The sequence below is a fragment of the Paralichthys olivaceus genome, chromosome 13 (genome assembly GCF_024713975.1).
Source record: "Paralichthys olivaceus isolate ysfri-2021 chromosome 13, ASM2471397v2, whole genome shotgun sequence".
NCBI classification, from domain to species: Eukaryota; Metazoa; Chordata; class Actinopteri; order Pleuronectiformes; family Paralichthyidae; genus Paralichthys; species Paralichthys olivaceus.
Window position 1 is genome coordinate 6,172,504 of NC_091105.1, and position 22,865 is coordinate 6,195,368.

A 22,865-nucleotide genomic window follows, 5' to 3' on the forward strand; every position below is an offset into this window, starting at 1 on the left:
TGCTACTTCAGTAGGCCGCTGGGAGCGCACGTGACGCTGCTGACTGGAAGAATCGTCTTTATTACACTTCCGCGACTTAGATGTGGAGACACGAACACCGGTTCACACACGAGGCTGCAACAACTGGCCCCTGAATTAATGAGTCAACAAGATGCTGCCGCAATAAACAACAAGATGAGCAAAACATTAAAAAAAAGGAGCAACGGCATCGAGGTTTAATAACTAAATGAAATCAAACTTACGACATGAACAAAACGCACAATTTCTCATTTGACGTGTACTTTCACTTATTAGTTTGGCCCATCTACTAACATGGAGGAGGAGGGATTTAAGACACTTTCAGGAGTGAAGCCTCTCAGTAAAGGCAGCACCAAAGCAACGGTAAAACAAAGAGAGCAAATGAATGAACATTTAGAGAAGTCGTTCGACTGGATCGTCCAAATCCTCTTAAAAGTCAATGGATGGAACATTTCTCATGTTTTTTTCCGTTAATGTTTCCAGTGAGATTAAGAATAAATTATAGACATCATGTTTTATATTTATTTCATATCTTATGATTGATTCTCTGTTTATTTTCTGACTACTGTGAAGAAAAATATCTAACTACAGTAGCTCCTCCACGAACACACAGTATTCATGAGTCCTAACGATGCCTGTTAAACATCTCTCCAGCATGAACACACACACACACACACACACACCCTTGTTCACCTTGTGGCAGGGTGTTCTCTGGTGTTGACAGTGCAGACAAGGGCTCCCATTGACGGGGTCGCCCCCCCCCCCCCCCCCCCCCCGTAGCACCAGATGTTCAGAGTTAGCGGGCAGTTTGAAAATGACTCACTCGTTCTTTGCGCCATTTTGGATTTCCCGCTCAGCTCCTGACAGACGAGCTGAGGAGGTGAGGAAAGGTAGAAGAGGACACAGAGGAGGGAATGCAGTCAGACTCTGCTCAGTATGTGCTGGAAGACGACTTCAAGGATGGAACAAACGATCAAGTAGCAGAAAAGCTTTCATTTCTCCGTCCTTGATACCCCCCCCCCATCATCAGGCCTGTTTTTCCTCAGTGTCTTTTCCTCTAGAGATTTATGTGTAGGCAAGGAATGGACGGACAGTAACTGCATCACATCAAATGCAAACAATTACAGAATGTATAAATGTCCCAAGATGAAGAGTTTTATCCTCCCAGAAGGAGGACAAGGTCACAGAGAGACACAGCAGCTGTAACGAAACTGGGTTTCAGATGATTGAGGAGTAAGAAAGGTACATGACCTGGATCTGTATGAAAGTTTAGTAATAATACGACTCGTACCTGCTCAGTATCAGACTGGTGGGTGCTGATGACAGAAACTGAGAAAGGTTTTTTTTGTATAATGGGGATTTGTGCATGTGAACATTATGTTTCTGTGTGTTTTTATGGCTGCAGCATCGAGGACGAGCCCAAGACAACATGCGGGACAATAAAGTTAATCCTGAATATTGAATAGAAGTGTTATTAAAAATAATAAAGTAAGTCAAAGTTGATTCATGACGTTGATTGTTTTTCACTTTAAAGTTTGACACATTTTTTTAAATTTTTATGATTTTATATAAATATAAAATAAATAAATTTCTATCTATCTGTTTGTCTATCTATCTATCTATCTGTCTATCTGTCTATCTATCTATCTATCTATCTATCTATCTATCTATCTATCTATATACATACCAAGACAAATCACTTGTTCATTGTTCAAGAAAGAAAAGATTTGTAAAACACGTGGTCAGTTCCGTGAGTGTATTTCTGTATTTGTGTTGGGAACACATGTGAACGGTGCCACAACAAAGTGTCTCCTCTGGCACCAGATTTACAGCCACATCTAAAGTCACTGTCTGTTGCTGAACGAGGCAGCTTCTCTTTAATGTGAGCACGTGACCACTGGTTCTTTCACCTTGTTCTGTTTTATTGTCTCAAGTGTACGCGTCATGTTAAGATCAGACCGTGAGCAGTGATTTTAAAGTCACACAGTGTTACTTCGAGAACATGGCAGCATGTGTCAGCAATTTACTGAGCTGCAAAACAAATGAAAACAAGAACGGATATCTGGACGCTTAATTCAATTTAAATGTCATAACTGCTCAGTGTGCGGCTGATGGAACTTTATAACTGCGTTTGACGTTCAGATCTGTTTTATCATCTGTTTTAACAACACTTAAATATGAGGAGGGAGACTGAAACAAAGTCACTTAAAATAAGGAAAGAAAAACCTTTAGCAGATGTCGTCCCTCCTCATGTGGGACCATGCACTTCTGTTCTGTGGCCACGACGTCTCGCCAGCAAAAACAAACTTAAAACAAATCATAAAGCTGCAGATCTCATCTTCTCCTCTGCTTTATGGGTCCTAAAGGTTATCAACTGGAAACTTACAAACTTTAAATAGGATATACTGGATATTAGTTTTAACATTGTCTTGAATCAAACCTTTTCCATAGAATCTGCATCGGGCCAAAAGTTAAACTTGCACCAAAGAAATATAGAAACCTACAGAGGATGAACCATTTCTACTATGATCAAAATGTCAGAGGATCTCCTGCAGAGGATCGTGGGTAGTATCCCCTGTTTAATTGTGTTTCAGGTCAACTCAATGAAAACCACAGAATTAATCACCAAGTGTGGCTGCAGAGGGCGCTGTTGCTTAGTAAAAGTTACATCGTGTTGCTTTAAATCTGTTTTGAGAAGAATATAAACAGCAGATTAGATGAGGCCAAAGTATTACACCAGCCACAAACCACGCAACTGCATGGCAGCTGATGTTCAAACCATATAAGGCTGGACCATGTGATTCATGTGGGCTCGACTGTTATATCTGTTTCTCGATGTCGTAAATAGTCTTGTTCTTCGCTTTTGTTCGAATACAACATAAATTTGGTTTTGTGTGTTTTGCTCAAGTGCCTGTCAGGAGAGGCCGTAAAGCTTCAGCGCGTCGGACACAGCTGGAGACACATTCACACACTCCGCAGACGTAAACACCTGAAGATATAATGCAACTGTGCACTTTTATCAATTATTATACATTTGAACAATTAAATACTCGGCTACCAGTAAAGTAAACACACACACACAGAGCTATGACACAGCTGCTGTGTACACACATATGGAAATGTGGATTTTTGGTTAATGCGTTGTCATTCACATTGAGCTGGATGAATCCTCTAGTCCAGTAAAGTGAATACGTAATGCTCTCCAAGGTAATCACACAAGAACATTGCGTATTCCTAAACAATTCCCTGTCTGAAACCCACATGGATGCAGGACGGACCTCCTCCTCAAGGCCAGCTGGTTGTAGTTTACGGGGACAAAAGCATCTGTGGAGCTTTGACCCCTGAGATCACTGGACTTCTCCACCTACCTAAACACGCTGAGAGAGGGGGAGTAATCACCCAGAGGAGACCCAGACCAGACTCAGAGGGGTGGGAAAGGTTACCCGCAGCATTTGTATAACTACTTATTGTCTGAAACGGGTCCAGAAGTAGGTCATAGGTCTGATCCTCTAATTTGTCCACAGAGCGTAGGTGAAAGATTCAATTTGCTTCAGTGGGAGACACTATTTGTGCACGAACATCATCCTGGTGAAATCTGCTCCCAAGGGAAACATGTTTGTCAGCGGAGTAAAAAAAGTTTCATGGTGCAACATTTGCACATCCTATTATCACAGATTGAATCCACTGCGTTTGAATGTTCGACCCTCTGTTTAATGAGATTTCCATGTGCATCTGTGTATTTGTTGGCAGACATGTCTTGATCTCTGATGGAATTAATGCTCACAAGTGTGTGTGTGTGTTCAAAACCCTGAAGTGAGTCGGGGGGAAACAGACCACAGGACCCTGCGATGCTGTCAGTCAGCAGGAGGTTTCCTGTTTGAGCTCGTCTACCTCGGTCTGGTCCAAAACCCGACTCACCACAGACTGCAGCAGTTAAGATGCACAGAGGGTTGATTATTCTATATTCTGTGTTTTAATAAAACAGGTTTCTCCCTCTGAGGTCTCAAATCATGTGAAAATGAACTCGGCTGACACAGAGGCACAGCTGCACATGTTCTGTAGGTTGTATTGTTCACATCTGGTAGAGAAATTGTCGACAAAGAAGAACATTGAGCGTTTTGTCCTTTGAATGTCCTGCTGCTGCTGCTCACTAGCTCCATTTCTTTAAGAAAGTGCTCCCCCTAGTGGTGTTGAAGGGAGGTACGAGAATACGAGACACGACAAAGTTGAATGTTTCCATATCAAAGTTTATTGCTGACATGCATGTAGAGATCTGATGAAGTAGAAAAATATGTTTTTTTTATACAAACGTGTTTTCATCTGTACAATTACGCAGTTTTCTGTATCTAGATGCCCATGTCCGACCAAGCAGCTTACAACACATTATCCCACTGGGTTCAAACTACACCACATCTCATATCCTAGTTTCCAGTTGAAACGGTCAGTGATATACTGGTTATATACTGACCACTTAACTTTAGAATCAGAGAAACGTTTTTGAAAACTGATAAAATTGTACTAATCGTTTACTTAGGGGGGGATTTAATAAATAATTCTTGCACTGGATTTAAATTTCAGGACCTAAATGAGTAAATCATCCTCAGCTTCGCTCTCCGTTGCTCTGGCACACCTTGCGAGTTCAAAATCATGCAACAGTCACATGTTTTACAGTTTAACCTCACACTACTTCCATGCTTTTCAGTCCACATTGCACTCTACCAATGTGACTCCGTAAAACAAACATTGAATGTGGTACAATCCACGAGCTATAAAGTGAAACACTTCTTGATTACTTGGGGGGGGGGGCAGATAAAAACATCTACATCGAGGGTCTATCAAACCTCTAGTCACTATTCTGTAGTTGGGCGTCATGGAAGATGGTTTAAGACATTTCCACGGACGATCACTTAATGTTAGCATTCAGCGATGGCTACAGTGTTTATGAAACACCTTCCTGATGAACTACACTACTACAATACTGCTGTATACCCAAAGAATTCACATTGAGGTGGGAGAGAGCGCACCGCTCCCTTTACGTATTATTTTAGCCTCCAGATGTGGTGGTCGATGGCCAACGTGGCCTATAACGCACGCCAATCAGCATGTGTTGAAAGAGTTGGTGTCTCACTGGGTGGAACTACATACAATATGACCGGCGCAGTCATGATGGTACATTATATACATACTGACCAGAGAGTGCAGCCTTGTGTAGAGGGGTAAGGGGGGTAATGATAGAGAAAAAAAAAATAAACAACACAAGAAAAGCCCCCTCCCGTGAATCAAGATAATGTATTTCTGTATTGTGTAAAAAATAGAACTATGCAAAAGTCAGTCTCGTTATTAGTGTAGCTTAATTCGACCACAGATGTCGTGGCAAAAATGGCAAGAAAATGATTTAAGGAACCCAAACAAGAAAACAGAAGGATGCTACTCGTTCATGAATGTGGAAAATAGAATCGAAATGAGATGGTCAGAGTAGAACTGACGTTAACAACACTTCTTAAAGCTGTGAGTTCATAAAGAAGATGTGGGGCCTGTTTCACTGACACAAGATATTCTCATTCAAAAAGAAAACTGTGACAAATGTCTGTGAAACAAGCCCCAGTGGTTTAGAGGCTGTGTGGGTGAGGGGTTGTCTACACTAGTGAATAAATAAATCAACATGAAATTACAAGAAAATAAGTAGATGTGAAAAACATATGAAAATATTCCAGATTCATGCAATTGGTTTGAATATAAATAGGAAGAAATCTAAAGAGCCTGAAGCAAGTACCAATATGCAAAAGGCAAGTTGCAGTGAACAGATGCCTAACAGTCACTGGTTAGTAGCTTCACCATGGTTTGAAGACACACTTTGATAAAAGAGAAGACCCAGAAACTAAACTTAAATGCTGAGGAGTTTGCATTCTCCTTTCTCTATGGAATATTACAGTATCTATTACCAGCCACCAGCTAGTCTCTCAAAGAGCCTATACAGTGAGATAATACGAGCAATGTACAAGAGAGAGGGCTGTGAGAGTGGCAATAGATATGTGACATTTTTCATTCATGATCAACACTAAAACATTTGAGTCAGGTCCCGTATTGGCGAAGCCTGCTCTGGTTTTCACAGTGTCCGCCACTGGGGCAGGCCAGATAACTGAAAAACAAAAAGGTTGGAGGAGAGCTTAAAGGGTCTGAGGCCGTCGGAGGTTAACAGCTCCACAGCTCCGCAGACTCTTTTTACGCCTGGCCCAAAAAAACAAACAAACAAACAAACAACACAAACACGTACACACTCATGGATACTGCAGATACATCGAAGCGTAGAATGACGGTTCACATTCATACTGAAAAACACTTGTCCCAAGATTTTGTCTCGATGAAGAGAAACAGGGAAGTTCAATCCCTGGAAGCCATTTGATTCTGAATGAGGCTGTGGGTACCAGGTTCCTTGGCTAAGAGTAATATTAAGACGTGTTGTTTTTTTGGCAACAGAAACATGACAGTGCCTTGTCTTCACTATAATGGCACTGAGGAAGCGTTACCATTAACATGCCTTGGCAGGGAGGATCCAACAGTTTTTCCCATTCAGTCCTTGGCATTGTGACTTCCAGGTACCTCACACTAGCTGCCTAGATGCTAAAAATAGATTTCCACAGGGGTGAGCAAAAAGCAGGAGACAATGCATTCTGTGAATACCAAAGGATCTTTGTATCTTTGATATTCAGTATCTTCAAAGCAAAGGCTGGGGATTAAAATGCTACTCGTTATGGTAAATATGATAAAAAGCTTATTCAGATTTTTCGAGACCACTGAAAAAAGGTTTCAGAGAGTCGTCACTCTGACAGAAAACATTAATGCTTTATGTCACTGGCGGCATCAAGACTCCATTGTTACAATCCCTTGTCTCAGAACAGTGAGCATGGTTTACCAACAGAGAACAGAGACAGAGAGGTAGATTGATTTGAAGTCAGAGTTATAGACGGGAGGAGTCTGGATCATGTTCCATACAGGAGGACAGGAGAGAGGAAGGAGTGAGAGGAGGAGGGTGGAATGGAGGTATAGAGAGGTGACTGCTGTGATCTGGTGATCTTACTTGAGGCAATACCATTAACCACTGGGAAGAGAGAGGGTTGCTACATGATTCTGGTCCTGTATTGCTCAGGAGATCCAGAGTTGACAGGTAAAGTGTTACAGTACGGGGGATTTCAGAGGGGAGGGGGATATGGGATTAAAAAGTCTCTTCAACACTCAGGGCCGAGCCTCGTGTTATTCCCCGTGTGTGACTGTGCCATCAGGTTTATTGCACAGTGTGATCTGACTGTGGGTCACCTGAGGGCAAAGAACCTTTGGTTCAGCTCTTCCTCCCGGCCATACCATGTTTCACTGGAGGATCCAGACATGAGGAGTAAAGTTCTGGATTTGGGAGTTTGTTCGAGTCCCCTCCTCATGACTGCTCCACCTAGCTTGCCCAAAGCCCACATACGATTTGGGCCGTCTGTACCCTGGTTCGGGCAAGGCGCCTATGTATGTGAGTTCAGCTTTGGGGCTTTTCATCTTCTGCCCTCTCTGGACTTCTCAGGTCTCTTTACTCCCTGGGGAGACCAGAGCGGCTAGGATGGGTGGTTGGAGACTATTTCCGGAGGAAACGTTGTGCCAGGATGGCAGCATCTAGCGGGCTGACAGGTTGTGCATCGTGGCCCAGACGCCTTACAGGTGGAATGCTGCCAAACTGGCGCTTGGTGAGAAAGCTCTTGGCCTCGTGGATAGTGTTCTTCTCTTCAGCCAACAGCAGCTGCTGGCGCATGTAGTTCTCAAACTCATACTGTGAAGACTCCTCTATCACCTTGGCCTGAGGGAAGAAAATGTATTCTATTCAAAGTGCTGCAGCAGCTGGACTGAATGAAATCAACATAATCTCCAAATGTAAACGATAAGAAATACATCCAACTGCCATAATTACATGAGGCTATTCTCAAGTGACAATTCTCCATAAATCTCTCCATCTAAACAATGGACTTATCCAAAAGGTTTTACATTATGACCTTTCTGTAATAACTCGCCTCTTGCAGATGCTCTGGGTGATTGATCTGGTCATCAATATCCGGCACTACCTGCAGAGGGCCACTCAGTGATGATACAGATTGCCTGTCATTAGAAAAACACAACAAGGATGAGGAACAACAAAATTAAAGCACAAAGACAATTAGAAATAAATAATTACAATTATTCTTAGAGATTTCAAAGTAATTCATTGCAATTATTTCTAAGTGCTTCGACAATCATGACATTATTTTTCTCGAGGAGCCAGCAGGGGGAGCAATTACCACGAGGCGATGATGGCACTGAGCGACTCCAGCACCTCTCCTGCAGTCAGCCTCTGCTGAGGGTCCAGCACCAGCAGCTTTCGGATCAGGCACACTGTGTTCTCTGACACGCGACCATCCCTGTGAGGACAGAGGACGGACAGATTTACTAGTTAGAACTACATATAGTTATATACTACCACTGGTTGAGGTCCAAATGGAATATGACAATGTGCTGATTTCGCAGCAGATATTTTTTCTTTCAAGGTTTTTTTTTTTTTAAACATTTTAATGAACGTCTATATAACCTGTTTTGGTGGGTTTCATTTCAATTGAAAATCTGTGGAGATCCAGCAAACTCGCAGTACAACCACAGTTACACTTCATGTTATTCTGTGTTGCACAAATATCAAGGAATAAATGTTAAACGGTGCTTTGGGGGCCATTGGCAGCTGACATTGACCGAGAGGTGAGGTACAGCCCATACAGATCACCAGTATCACTGTATGTATATAGTTGTTATTGGTTTCACCGTATGTTTCAGGTTGTGTCATTTACACTCTTGCATTCCTTGAAAGGTCACCCTGTACCACTCTGTCCTCAAGTCCAAGTGACGGCCACAGAGGTTACACCCTTCACCCTGGCACAGAAGATGTTTTTATCCCAACCGAGTCAGAAGACTCCTGGTTGCCTTGGTTACAGACAGACTAGAGGTCGGAGGGATGGTTTGGGAGGAGTTTTATATTGTATGGTGAGGAAAATGTTTTTGATAAATATTACATAACAAATATATAATTAAGAAGGTTGTTCTCATCGTTTACAATTGAAATTACATTTTAGTTATGACAAACAGCTCAGTACTAATACACCGTTGGGCAATGGCACTGAAATATTACTCACTCTGGGATGGAGTACTCTGCAGCCTTGATCTTGCGGAAAAGCTCTTGAGGTATGCTGTCATAGAAAGGGAACTGGCCATACAGCATGGTAAAGAGAACCACACCGAGAGCCCACATGTCACTGGGTTTCCCACGGTATGGTCGACCTGGAGACAGGAGAGCAACAGGATAAGGATACATGAGATATGTAGTTCAAAATACAGATGAGCAATAGAGATTAAAATCAACACTTTTTTTTGCCCTGTGTGATTCATTGGGGGTGATCAACACTTTGACAAGTTCAATTCCTGTCAAGTCACCATGTCTAATGATTAACGAGATGAGCAAACAAACACGAGCATTGACTGCAGATCGGGTGCATTTCCTGGAAATATACAGCACGCTGCTGGAAGAGCTGTTTTCATGATCAACAATAAGACAGTAAATCAGCCATGAAGCTGGTGAGGGTGGAGCATCATGGCTGTGCATGACCATAGGCAGTGTTATTACAGTCAAGCAGGCGGCAGCAACAGCAGGCAATTATGTTACAGCCTGACACACACACACACAAACACGCACACACACACACACACACACACACACACACACACACACACAAGGGATGGGAGGGGGGTAGATGGGAGTAGTTTCCCTCCAGTGAGTCATCAGAGCATGAGTCACCGAAGCTCTGTTTAATTGTGAGCCTGTCACGTTATGCTGATATACACGCCCTGGTTTTATCTGCAGTTTGAGTGGCTGGAGGTGAACAATTTTTGTTTAAAATAATTTGTCTCCAGGATTGTCCTCCAGAAATCAGTAATTAAATTGATTATTCTGGGGTCAACCATGGAAGTGCATGCTCCAGCATCAACTTGACCGGTGTTCAGTCAGACAAATGATCAATGTGGAACTGAAAACAAGAAGAAGAAAGGATGTCGCCTTTTTTTTTTTTTTGACACATACTGTGAGAAAATGCAACAACTCTGACCGTCTGAAGGGAGAAAAAAATATTTCAAGCTTTGTCTGTCCGTGATTGCAACATGACCTCTCAATTGTTAACAAATAACTGGAAAAACAAACAAACAAATCAACACAACACTGACTTGTGTTTCATTTGCAGTAAATGCCCTTCACAAATGCACTTGAAATGCATTGAGGATGCAATGAGATCTTATCACTCAATCCACATTCAGATATGCTGTGCGCCTATATCCACATTTATTTTATGAACTGGACCTAGTCAACTGATGATGTCTGCGTAACGGGAAAGCACAATGCTCTCACAGATACAAGTGTGTCAAATGTTTTAATTTACCTGAAACACACCAAGAAACTGTCTCTTTGCAAATATTTTTGATTTCTTCTAATAACTTCAAGAGGACAAGGCACGGGAAGTGCAGTGCTTCCTCCGGCTGGTTGGAAACAACACTGGATTTGGTCTTTGCAAACAGAAATTATTTTTTATGTTTATGTGCATACTGAGCAGGGAAGTTAGATCCATTCGCAAGTTGTCATGCATGTGGCGACACTTTTTAACCAATTCTGAAGTTACATATTTGGGAATGTCCCTTGTGATGGATCAACCAAGAACCGTGTTGATGCCAAGTATGAATAGGGCCTAAGGCAATGGGGAAGCTTTTCACACCAGAGCACAGTTGCTAAATTGTTGAAAAAACAAGGTGTGACTATTGGACTGTCAGCTTTTGAATATGACCCTCATGGCTGAATGTCAAAGTGAAACATTACACAACATTACTCTGACGGTCAAAAGGAAACTTGTTTGATGTATATTTCACCTCAAAAAGGAACATGCATGCACAATATTACTTTTAAACATACCACTTAATACATCAGGGCTAATGTAGGCTGGACTTCCTCTCTGGTCTTTGAGAAGGTCGTCCTCGCTCACCAGGTGTTTTCCCAGGCAGAAGTTGGTAATAGTGATTCTGTGAGTCCTGTAAAGCACATATAAAAACCAGAATCAAATAATGAACCAAGTATTTCCTCATGACTACTGAACATACCCCTCAGAGTTCTTTATTTAACTTGATTAAACCATTAATATTAAAATGTAAAACACTGCACTCAGCCCTGAGCATGACGTAAACATGCAGATAAAGACAGGAAGAACTTGTTAGCGTGCAATGTTTTTTTTGTTTTTTTTTAATAATCAAATGGTTGACTTGGCCTTGAAAATACATCAACATCTCATGACTGCCACACGCAAAACAGCATATGCATACCCAGTCTTATTGACAGAATCATTTTCCCAAGTGCTTATGTTTTACTTTCAATAATTTGTTTGATTCAACAAAATAGTCTTCATCCCACGTTCTGACTCTTTATACCTTCAGGATGTTTTGCCATCGACATAACACTTGCAACATATACTGAAAGAAATAAAATCACTATAAGCTCTAAGGTTCTCCCTAAAGATTTTTGTTTTTGTTTTGTTCTTAATCACAAACATTAATGGCTTTAGCAGATATCAATCTACATCTGCCCAGAGACATTTTGAGAACAAGACCAGTCTGGACACACTGGCACTTCAAAGTCTGAGAGGATTTGATGCTGCTACCAGCGATGTTTGATTAATTTGGTTTCTGTGGAAACAAAAAAGATTTTTCTCTGAGTCATCAAGGTAAATATATTTCGCTTGTGGCAGAGTGAAACCTAACACTGTTAAAGCCCAGCGACGAGACTGGGGCCTGTTCGGTATCTAGCCGTTCTTTGAACAGAGAAAGGAAATTTAAAAAAAAAAGCTGCACTTTGACAAACATATGAGTCAACCTGTGGCTTTGGATAATTGTCTGGATGACTCAGCCTGCCTGCATGGCGATGGGCTGGCAAACGAATATATAAAGCTTACGAAAGATTTAAAATATGTACACAAACTCGCGACTTCAACAGCATGAACACGTGAAAATGCACTCAGAAGCACATGAGCGCACACAAAAATCAGCCGCAGTCTAGTGCCATAGTCCTCTCTAGATCACGCTTTGCCCCCACATCCGCTTTCTAAAAGTCTGAGGTCAAGAGCTTCCCTTATTCTCTCTCACTTTCACACCCTGCTCCATCACACTCACAGCTCCCATTACAGCATCTGGAGCCAATTCCTGTCAAACACTCACAGCAGCATTTCCAGCTAAATACTTCAATCTCAATCTTCCGTTCGAACATTCAGTCCATTTAATTTCCAGCTACTTATGTGATTCAGCTGCTTCGACAGCCTTCAAAATCCAAGCCTCGATAACCACATAGTGGCCTTGTAATCTGCAAGAAGAACAGAGTGTGATGCTTCAAGGACCCTCAACATAAAAGCTTCCTTTATGAAGGAGTCTGTCCTTTTGTCTGCATGCATCACGACGCAGGTTTCTATTCTTGCACCGGAGATTGGGTAAATGAAATTGCATGTTTGCCTCGTGAGGGAAGGGTCCCGTGGGGATTGAAGAGAGACCACACCATCTCTGCTTCCTGGTCATGTGACCCCCGGGTAAGTCAGGAAACCAGAAACCCAATGCCCTGGTGACTTCTCCTCCCTCCCCAAAACCATTTTGCTGAAAGTACACCAGCTGACGAGAAAGGAGGTTAAACGCGGGGCAACTTCTACAGAGACAGGAACACTTCATTTCTCAGAACTGTTAGGAAATGATGATTGAGAGGAATTCACCAAAACCCAAGCACATTATTTCCATACTCATTTCTAAATGTATGTACAGTATTACTGTATCATGACTGCTGCTTGTCTAATACCAATATATTTCAAGAACCGAATTCATTCATTCATTCAAAATGTAGGTGTTTGATACAGCTTCGATATTCACTGTCAAAGACCCTAAAGATTGATTTATGACCTCATGGTTTCACAAGAGCTGGCTCTGCAGGCGGAAATCGCATTATTCTTACATTAAACGCTGACGTTGCTGGCATCGGTGCAGAATTATGACGAGCAGCATGGAAGTGGGACTTTGGGATTGGTCTTGCCTCTTCCCACAGCAACTGTACATTCATGCACATACAGGGTGGAGTGACAGAGGAAATGTGCAAAGAAAGCACAGTATGATGCATAAAGGAGGAGGGAAAAGTGAAAGAGGATATGAAAAAGGGGGATATGACAAAGGTTGCAAAACAAAGACAGAGGCAGGAAAGGGATTTGGGGTGTAAAAGAAAATATGAGAAAAAGCAGGATAGATGGTAAATAAATGATGACTGAGTGTGTGTGCAGTGTGCATGTGTATGTATGTGCGTGACGTACATTGTGGGGTGAGTCAGCTCTGAGCTATGGGGCCCTTGGCAGGCCTCTCCTTTGTCTCCAGCTGGGACGGAGTGTTCTGCCTGTCTGCTGCTCTCCCCACCGCCCTCCTGGCCAAAACACTCTCCTGTTTCATCACCACCACCACTATTGCTGCAGGTGGTGGTGGTGGTGGTGGGGGCACCGGGTGCCTGAGACGCAGAGAGTGTGTGTGTGTGTGAGAGTGTGTGTGTGTGAGAGTGAGTGTGTGTGAGAGTGAGTGTGTGTGAGAGTGAGTGTGTGTGTGTGTGTGGTAAAAAGATAAGTCAGGTACGTGACTTCTCAAAGCGCCCACTCAGACATGCAGATTATATATGAGAAGTCAGGGAATAGTCTGCGGGACAACACGTGCGTGTGATGCAAGCACTGGATATGTTTTGATGAGAAGGTGTGTGTAGGTGCAGAGAGTTTGTATCGGTGTTAGTCATCCAAATGAAAAGACTGGTGGGATGATTATCAGCGTCTCCAAGAATATTTGAGAAGTTGTTGCTAGACAATATTTCGTGGAATCAATGCGAAATATTTCTCTAAACTTGAAACATTTCTATTAAAGAGCAAAACTTTGCAAAAATAGCAGCACTCTCACTGTGAGATAGAGTGTCTCTCTCAATCATACACTCACATACACATAGAGTGTTTAGACAGAGCTTTACAGACGAGTAGCTTTCCCTTTTCTGCTAGGCCAACCTGAACTGCAGCACTCGGTGACCTGAGGTGCACTCAACAGGGTTCTGAATGCTTTGCAACACTGATCACGCCCCCTCCAGACCCCAAACACTTTCCCACCGAGAACAAAGCAGTGGCATATTCTCTGCTCTCTTTTGCCGTTCAGTTCACCTAACAATCCAACAATCCAGCCGTGGGGAATGACTCATCAGCCTTTACTCAACACACACACAGGCAAGAACCCAGAGTCAGGCAACGAGAATCAGGCTTTAGGTTCCTGTGACTGATCTCACTCCTGGTCTGAGAATGTGACCCCTGCTTGGGTTTAAAGTCAAATGCACACTGGATACAGGCTGCTGGGGCCTGCTGAGGTCTCTGACACGTGAGCAAAAACAGAACGACTCTGGCAGGCTTAAATGACATGACCCCCTAAAACGAGGGAGGATTTAAGGCAGCTAACTGATTGACAAGGATGGATGAGTGAATGTTTCATCTTACCGTTTGTTCAGCACCATGTTTCCCAGCTTGAGGTCTCTGTGCACAATGTTTTTCTGCCATGGAGGAAAGAGAGAAGAAAAAAATGTTTGGTCATATCTTTCCTAGTGAATCATCAGCATAAAAAATACAATCAGTTTGTTTCCAGGAGTGGCACAAGAACATGGGAAATGAGTAACCCGAAAGGATGTCAAATTAGTAAACAATAACAAAGCCATTTCTTCTACAATTGACAAAAACATTGCAGTAGTATCCAAGTTTTCTTCATTGAGGAAAACGGAAAAGTAAGCATTTGTGAATATTGCAATCTTGCAATAGATTACATAACACTAACCCTGTTCTCACTTGGTATGAACTTCCATCCTGAGTAGTCTGATCAAAAGTCGACAGCACCCAAATGCATCCTGAGATTCGATCACTCTGACTACATTCAGGAGTGGTCTGGGACACACGTGTTTATCATCTTTTAGCTCTGTGAATGCAAATGCATCCTGGGCAACATATGAAGGAACGCCTACTCGGCTAACGTCCTCTGTACCGCTACAGTTTCCCAATAAATACATTGATAGGACTACAATATCAACACCGATCACACATAACTGTTAAATCTTATTCAACTGTAGATATATACAGGCAACCAATTCACCCTTCCTGACTCGGCTTGCTGCATCTCACGTCGACATAAACACACGGACATATCCGTCAGTGCAGACTGGGCAAAGACAACATAATTTGGTCTGAGCATTCAACAATGATGTACATGATTATTTGCATATAGAGCAGGGAAGAGAGATCTGATCACAACTGGTCACAGGAAGCACATTGTAATGACAGGTGTGAACAGAAGAACTTAGCTCTGTCCACTCATGATTGGCTCTCTCAGAATGGGGTTAAAGTCTGAACAGGGCCCTTAACTCACCTTATGAAGAGCCTCCACCACACGCACCACATCGTAGAAGATAACGATGGCCTCACGCTCGCTCAGACGCTTCTCCTTAATGACGTAATGCTGGAGGTTTATTAGATCTGCTGTTTTGTCGCTGAAGTCATGTGCACATAGGCAGTCCAGCACGAGGCAGATCCGCTTCTTCATCTTGCGCACTTTGTTTGCCTCCATGTCCTCCACTATTTCGTAGGCTCGATCCTGCGTAACAACAACGAAGAAGAATGTGAGAAACGATCTTCAGTTCAGGACCACTCTCCTTTTTCTCTATTCCAGAAGCACTTTCCTGTGTGTGTCCAATCAATGTAAAGTGAGGCTTACATGAATGCATCCAACTGAATGGTTTCCTGTATTATAATGATCAAGCTGATTCATTCAGCTTAAAAGGACATAGATTCAAGCAGAGGGTCTCAATCGACAGACTGCATGTAGCCAGAGGGAATAAGATGCATCTACTCCTCCACAGTGGATGGTGAAGCTGGGTGGTGGAGAGTGAACAGCAAAGGTCATTCCTCTTCTACTCACTCCAGTCTTATCAGAGTCACCACTTCTTATTGATTTCTGTATCAGGTTGTCAGTTGTTTTTTTTTTTTAGAAGCAGTCAGCACCTCTGAAAGCGCACATTATTAACTTGTTCTCTCACAGAGAAGATGCACTATAATAACACGATCAATATTTGAAGGCCTAAATGAATTAGAATGAATGGATGCAGCTATTTTGAGAACACTGGCAGAGTGAGACAGACAAGATGTGAATGAGAGAGAGACAAAGAAGGAAAACAGAAAGAGTGGGAGAAGGTGGATGGAACAATAACAAAGTAAGAGGAGAGACAGACTGGAAGACAGGTGAGGGGGGAGAGGCTCACTGTGAATGGATAGCGCTGTGAAGAGAAAACAGCTGCTGATAAATATGGCTACTAATGGTACTCCCACTTCCATATTGAAAAAGTCTGATAACGAAAATAAAAGCAACTGGTTGGACTAATGACGAGGTAACCTTTAGCGCCATTACTGAGCTGGTAAGAGCACACTATTACTTGTTCTTAAAAGGGTGACACCATATTATAAACTGAATAGAAAATAGCATCCTTCTCCATGGTGATACTGGTGTATTTATCAGAATTATACAGAAAGCTCGCCCACGGTGCTGAGTAATATTTTATGTAATAAATGAAAGTATTTTTTGGCCATGTTTTAATTATTTGACTGAAACTACACTAAACATGTCAATTTTAATCGTTACCTGGAAGAGGCCGTGGTGGTGGACAACCCCATCCTGGTTGTGCAGTAGAGACAGCAGCGAGTACTCTGTGTGCAGCAGCATCTTCCCCTGCCTCTCCTCCTGAGTCTCCCCTGCAGAATCCACTCGCTCCTCCAGCGTCAGGATCTGCCGTAACGGGAAGAGTGCAAAACTTAAGAGGTTGCGAAACAAAAGCTCATACAGGATCAGTCGGTGGAAAGAGGGATCTGAACATTTCATGTAGCTTATCTTCAGGTCCCTGACAATAAACCTTTTAATGACTGGAGACATGACTAGAAGTTACATCTGCTTAGCATTTAGCAAGAAGTTACAACCAGTGGAGTGCAGCTTTAAGATAGGGGCTCATATACCAATGCGAAGTAAACAAGCTGTGCAGCAGACACTGAGGCGCTGCAGTCACGGGTGTGAGGGGAGGGTCACAAACTGACTCTCTACATGGTCGTGGGGGTTAAAAGTTGACATTCCAGGTGGGGCACTACCTTCCTCCCTTCCTTGCCCCCCCCCCCTCCTTTTCCACACACACTGGATAGCCCCTGTAAACACATTGCCTGGCTGAGGTTTTGTTGTTTGCATGAGACTGAGACAGGGGGCTATAAAGTGAACACCACCAAGAGGGTCAAAGGTTCAGATGTCTACTGGAACATCATGTGTATGATATGATTGTATTTAAACACGTGCTAAATGTTTGTGAGAGAAAGAAAAAATTGCAAACCCCAAAACCCAGTCAGACTTACTTTGAGCTGATAGAAGTCATCGGTGCCGTCCTTTCTGGCCAGACACTGCACTATGCTAGGCACTGGTGAGTTGCCCAGGCGAGGCCCTGCAAGGACAAGAAAAGGAACAGCTGCATGACCAAAAGGCAAGGCTACATGCCATAGTGTCTGTCTCACTGCAACTCATTAAAGGCTTCGTGTGCATGTTCCCATTAACACCTTTAGTGCAATGTTTTCTTTGGCACTCTGCATTGCAAATAGTGAAGGAGTCGTGTAGTAGAAAATGCAAACGACATGAGAGTATGAGAGAGAAATTTCCAGAGAGAGGAAATAACCCTGCTCCAGCACAGACTCAGACCTTTCTGGTCGATGTCATGGGGATCAGCAAAATTCTTGGCATTCTTGTCTCAGGCGTGCATACACACAGAGACACCCCCCAACACTCTCAAATTCATGCACACATATAAATACCTATCTACAGATTTCCTGCACAAACACTGAGGTCTACACATTCATAAAAAACACAACCTCAACCACACAAGCTAGTATTTCCACACATTTGAGGTTCAAGCAAACACTAGTAGCTTCCTTACCGAGGATGAAGGGTCCGGCTCTCTTGGCGTTATTGCCGGATATTCCAGGACATTGCAGCTTGCTGGCCCTGCCTGAGGTCTCTCCAGCCCCCCTCTCCGACAAGCGTCGCTTGGACATACTGGCGCTCTGCAGGAGAGTAAATCACATTAGTACACGGGATAAACATAGTCACGTTAAAGGGTAAGCTCATACATAGGAATGCATTGACACAAATGTTCAGGTGATGACTAAAAAACATGGTAATCTGTAAAAAATACATAAAAATAAAGGCGTCACCCAGTACTTTTGCATTAATCCTGCAGGCCGGCAGAGAGCACACCGATTAGAGAACAGAAGTGAAAGAAGGGAAATTTAGGGCAGCTCCTCCCAGACTATTTTAAATATCCCTCCCACACATTTACCAACACCTCACTGTGAATGCGAGGCCATTACAGCTCCATTCAGAGTGATGGTTGCTGGTGTCAAAGGTGACACCTCAGATTCAATCTCTCAACAACACAAATGTGAATGTGCCTCAATCTGCAATTTAAACTGAAAACATTTTCATGTTAATGCATTCCACAAACAAGAAAAAAATCTTTAAACAGGGGCTCTGAACCACATGTCCATCTTTAGCTTTTTCGGCTACAGTGGACACGGATTGAGAAAATCCTTCCGCTCTTAATCTGCACATTTTATCTCAAAATCTGTACAGCCGGCTTATCTGTGCAGACCTTCCTCTGAAAGGACAAGCGTGTTCGAACAAGGCTGGAATAAAAAAGAAAGCCAAGCCCTTACACTATGGTAAGGAACTAAATTTGCATGCCAGAAGAACCAGTGACACAGTGTGACACATCTTCATTACACAAACTACTTTAACAGCCACAGCAGATCTACCTCCCAGAATTCAGAGTGCAAGAGGTATGCCTTGTTTACTGATACTGAGTTCCGATGTGATGAAACCTCATTTGTTTCTCGTAACAGGGAAGTGGTGCCTTGAACCAAGAGGGATGATTCACCCTGCTGTCATCCTGAGTTTCCATTGGACAGATATGCTTACATGTCCAGGTGATGACGCTGATAAGATTGTGAAGTGTGCCCTGCAAGCCTCTGACATGTGCACCATGTCAAATGAGGAAAAAGTAAATACATTAACCATTTCAAGGAAACGCAAAGTAGCATAACTGCAGTAAAAATGTCACTGACTGACAGCCGTGGTGTGCATATTTGAGGAAATTACAACAGAGGGGTGATTCCGTCACCTCATAAACTGCAAACTAGACAATGATAGAGCTGGTGGATACCAAGAAATGTGAGAATGTGGAAGTTGTCTTGCAAAATGAAACAAACTAGAGAAAATAAATGGTCAAATAAATGAAACCATGTTTCTGTTTCAAAACTAATCATGCACCACTCGCCAGTTGGCGTTTTTGGGCAGAGCGGAGGCAGGACAGTTGGCAGCCAGTATGGGCTGATATGAATTCTCACTTCCATGAGGCTTTTTGTGATCCCAGACAGCAGACAGTGTCATCATCATGTCTCTCGCCCATCTGTCTCCATCTCTGCTAGTCATCACCCACTGAGTCTGATGAGCTGAGGTTTTCTGAGAGCATTTACGACACAAGCCAGAGTGACACTAAGTCACGCTGCCAATAGTAAGAGAGCATCTTACTCTAGAGCACGCGGAGCGATGGATAATCTGTGATTCATGGGGCTGCTGGGCAGGAAATTGTTTCAACTTTTTGTTTTCATCCAACAGCCAAAGGGGCATGCAAAATCAACATGCTGCCTCCACTGCTGCCAGATAAATGTTTTTAATCTTTGTGAACTAGTAAAATAATCAGACAAAGCTAAAAACAAAACAAACAGATATTCAATTTGTGTCTATTTCCTGTTTTTCTAAAAAGGTTATGCATGATTGTATTTGCATTTCCTGTCTTTCCTCATACAGGAACACAGTCAAAGTTTAAAAACGCACACTGATCCATGCACCTTGGACTTAAAAACACAAAACTGACTCATGGACAGAAACTGGACCCAAGGCTACTCATTTACCTACTAAACACCAGCTGTAGTGCTGTGGAGCCAACCCCCGACACATCTCAAAAGCAAAGGTCAATGCAGCCAACTAATGCACACTGACCTAAATGACATCAGCGCAATGACAGCACTCAGCTATCCTTCTCTCACACCGCTGTGCCTCTCTGCACAGCCAGTGATCTGGCAAGCAAGTCTGCCTGTAACTGCCTCTGACTGTACCGGAGGGAGGACAAGAACAGATACAGCCTCTGAATCATATCACACAAAAGGAGGAGAGACACACTGCTGGTGCCCACGGGAAATGTGGGCTCCTGAAATAGTATCAGAACAAAACAACCACGTAGGTGTCTCAAGATCCACCCACCCAGACTCCGGGCCACTTGTCTGGCTCTGCAAGAACAACACAATTGCAAAAAAAAAATCAAGGTAGTATCAAGAGGGACAAAAAAACAAAATGCAAAAGCACACTGAGCAGCTGGTTAACTTATCAGTGGACTGCAGGAGAAGAGCAGTGAGATTCAGATGCACAGATAAATCTGGAACAAAAGTCAAGACAGCGGTGAAGCAACTGGAAGGTCACACACGCTTCAGTCACGCTGCTTGTCTGAAACGTCAATCAATCATGTGCAGACGCATCGTGCTGCCTCCGACTGCAGCTGCTCGTCACATTAGCGAAGTTAAAACGCCCTTGGCCGCAAACAACTGCGGACACAAGGTCACCTCCGAAACCACTTGACGAAAAATAATCACGAATGCACTCAGTCGGTCGCACTCAGTCGGTCACACACTGTTTGGTGCCATTTTGCGACCACGGGCTCCGGACACCGCTCAGCGGCGAGACGAGTCGTGGAGTCAACCCCGCTGACGTTACGGCTTTAAACTCGTGCAAAGAAAAGACAAAACACTCAACTAGCAGCTAATAACTCGTGTAGCCAGGTGCTAATGGGTTCCCCCCCCCCACAGCGATTACTACTCGATGGTCCGAGACGTTAGACTGAAACTGTCTCTGTACACACCGTGCGCTAATGTGGACAGCCGAGGGGGGGTATTTAAATAAACAAACGCAAACGTACGCGTTGGTGTTTACTCAACTTGTACGTTAACGTAGCACAACTCAGCTCGGGTGCAGATACAAACTTATACCGGGCGAATCCCTCTGCCGGAGCCGCGGCTGTAGCCTCCAGGAGCACCGGCCACACAAAGGGACACACGGCACAACAACGAGTGGTTCTCTCGGGGCAAACTCCACCGCGCAGCCGTTAGCTAGCTTAATGCTACGTTGGCGTGTGGTCCCGTGTTGCAGGGAGGTTTGAATGCGGCTGCCCGGCAAAAGAGAGAGTGACGCCGAGGCTGGAGGCTACGGAGCAGCCGGGAGGCCATTTAAACCGAGTGGGGGGACGTTACAGCTGGTTAGCGGAGCCGCAGCTAGGTAGCGACGCAGCGGCCGCCGCGCTTACCTCGAGCCGAAACCGCCGGGTAAAGTCTGCCTCGCCTCCTTATATCGTGGACATTTCTCGGGTAACGCTGCGGGGGGGAGGTGCGGACGTTCTCTCGGACACGGCGGAGGCCACGCAGGGTTGGTCGCGGGTTCGCTCAGCCTGTGGGACCGAAGTGAGCAGTCGGGGATAAAGAGCCTCCGCTGCTCGCTGAGCGCATCTTTCCACAGCGACAGCGCCACCTGACAACGGAAGTGACGCACACGCGGCTGTGATTGACAGCAGCCACCGACCAATGACAACACGCGTGTGGGTGTTTTTTTTCTCTCTCGCTTGAGCGCTGATGATGAAATTGTTTGAGAAATAAAAGTTGTGAAATGAAACATGACGTCATGGTTGTTTGTGCGGGGAAACACATGAACATTGAGTTTATTGTTGCTCGGACATATATATATATGATATCATAGATCATTTATTATTCATTGTGTCATGTACATGAAATAATCCGAACTAAGAAATAATAATAATAAGGAAAGAACACAACTTTTTACATTTAGTATGAAGATGCAAACGAACTAATTTGAACTATCTAATATGTCCTGAGTTCAGACAACATCGAACACAAACATATTTATACAGCAATGTTTTTATAACAATACATCCAGACCGAAGAAAACCAAAAATGTCTCATTATTTATTGACTATTTATTTAATGTCAATTTCACTTATATAGCACATTTAAAACAACTTGGTTGAACAAAGTGCTCCACAAAGTAAAAGGTACAACAAGAAAACAGCAACACGCAATACATCAAAATACCAGTGATAAAAATAAAATAAAATAGAATAAAATCTGCAGGGATAAAAATGTTCTCAACTCGAAAAGAATGCCATAGAGAAGAGATGTGTTTTTAAACAATGATTTGAAGCTTGCGAGAGAGAGCTTAGGTGGAGTGGTAAACTGTTTCACGAGTTTGGGGCGTCTTCTGCAAATTGAATTAGTCCTTGAATAGTCTTCATTAAATTTCAAATGGAGGTGCTGTCCATATCAACCAAAGTGAAGTCATTTCTATTAATGGAAACCATGACATTCACCTGCCACGTGTCTGACTATTTCTGTGCACATATAGAGTGCTGACTGACAAAACTTTAGTTCATACAAGGATCTACTGAAGTCATTTTTATATTCAGGTGATCAATATGATTCTGTGAAACCATGTATCACTGAGTTCAATCAGGATTCACTCTCTGGAATTTATTTTAA

General features: G+C 43.2%; 1 protein-coding gene across 2 annotated transcripts; it reads right to left on the reverse strand.

Annotated features, from left to right (window-relative positions):
* Positions 1-4,244: 4,244 nt before the first annotated feature.
* stk40 (serine/threonine kinase 40) lies at positions 4,245-21,895 on the reverse strand. 2 transcript variants are annotated; one of them, XM_020093299.2, is made up of 11 exons: positions 21,623-21,895; positions 18,146-18,272; positions 17,574-17,659; positions 16,822-16,965; positions 15,556-15,780; positions 14,640-14,692; positions 11,024-11,139; positions 9,207-9,351; positions 8,328-8,447; positions 8,064-8,148; positions 4,245-7,852 (listed from the first exon to the last, which is right to left on the reverse strand). In XM_020093299.2, the coding sequence occupies exons 2-11, from the start codon at positions 18,261-18,263 to the stop codon at positions 7,634-7,636; spliced, it is 1,311 nt and encodes a 436-aa protein (XP_019948858.1). In that variant the 5' UTR covers positions 18,264-18,272; positions 21,623-21,895; the 3' UTR covers positions 4,245-7,633. The 2 variants fall into 2 exon arrangements, with proteins under 2 accessions (XP_019948858.1, XP_069393368.1); XM_069537267.1 differs by lacking the exon at positions 21,623-21,895 and adding an exon at positions 18,430-18,459.
* Positions 21,896-22,865: the final 970 nt, after the last annotated feature.

Bases quoted from the DNA above. Each gene is read 5' to 3' on its own strand.
- stk40 (XM_020093299.2), bottom strand. From the start codon at position 18,263: ATGTCCAAGCGACGCTTGTCGGAGAGGGGGGCTGGAGAGACCTCAGGC. The intron at 9,352-11,023 runs GTATGTTTAAAA...TCCTGTCTCCAG, and splicing joins TAGCCCTGATGTATTAAGTG to GTCGACCATACCGTGGGAAA. The intron at 8,448-9,206 runs GTGAGTAATATT...CTGTCCTCACAG, and splicing joins GCAGAGTACTCCATCCCAGA to GGATGGTCGCGTGTCAGAGA.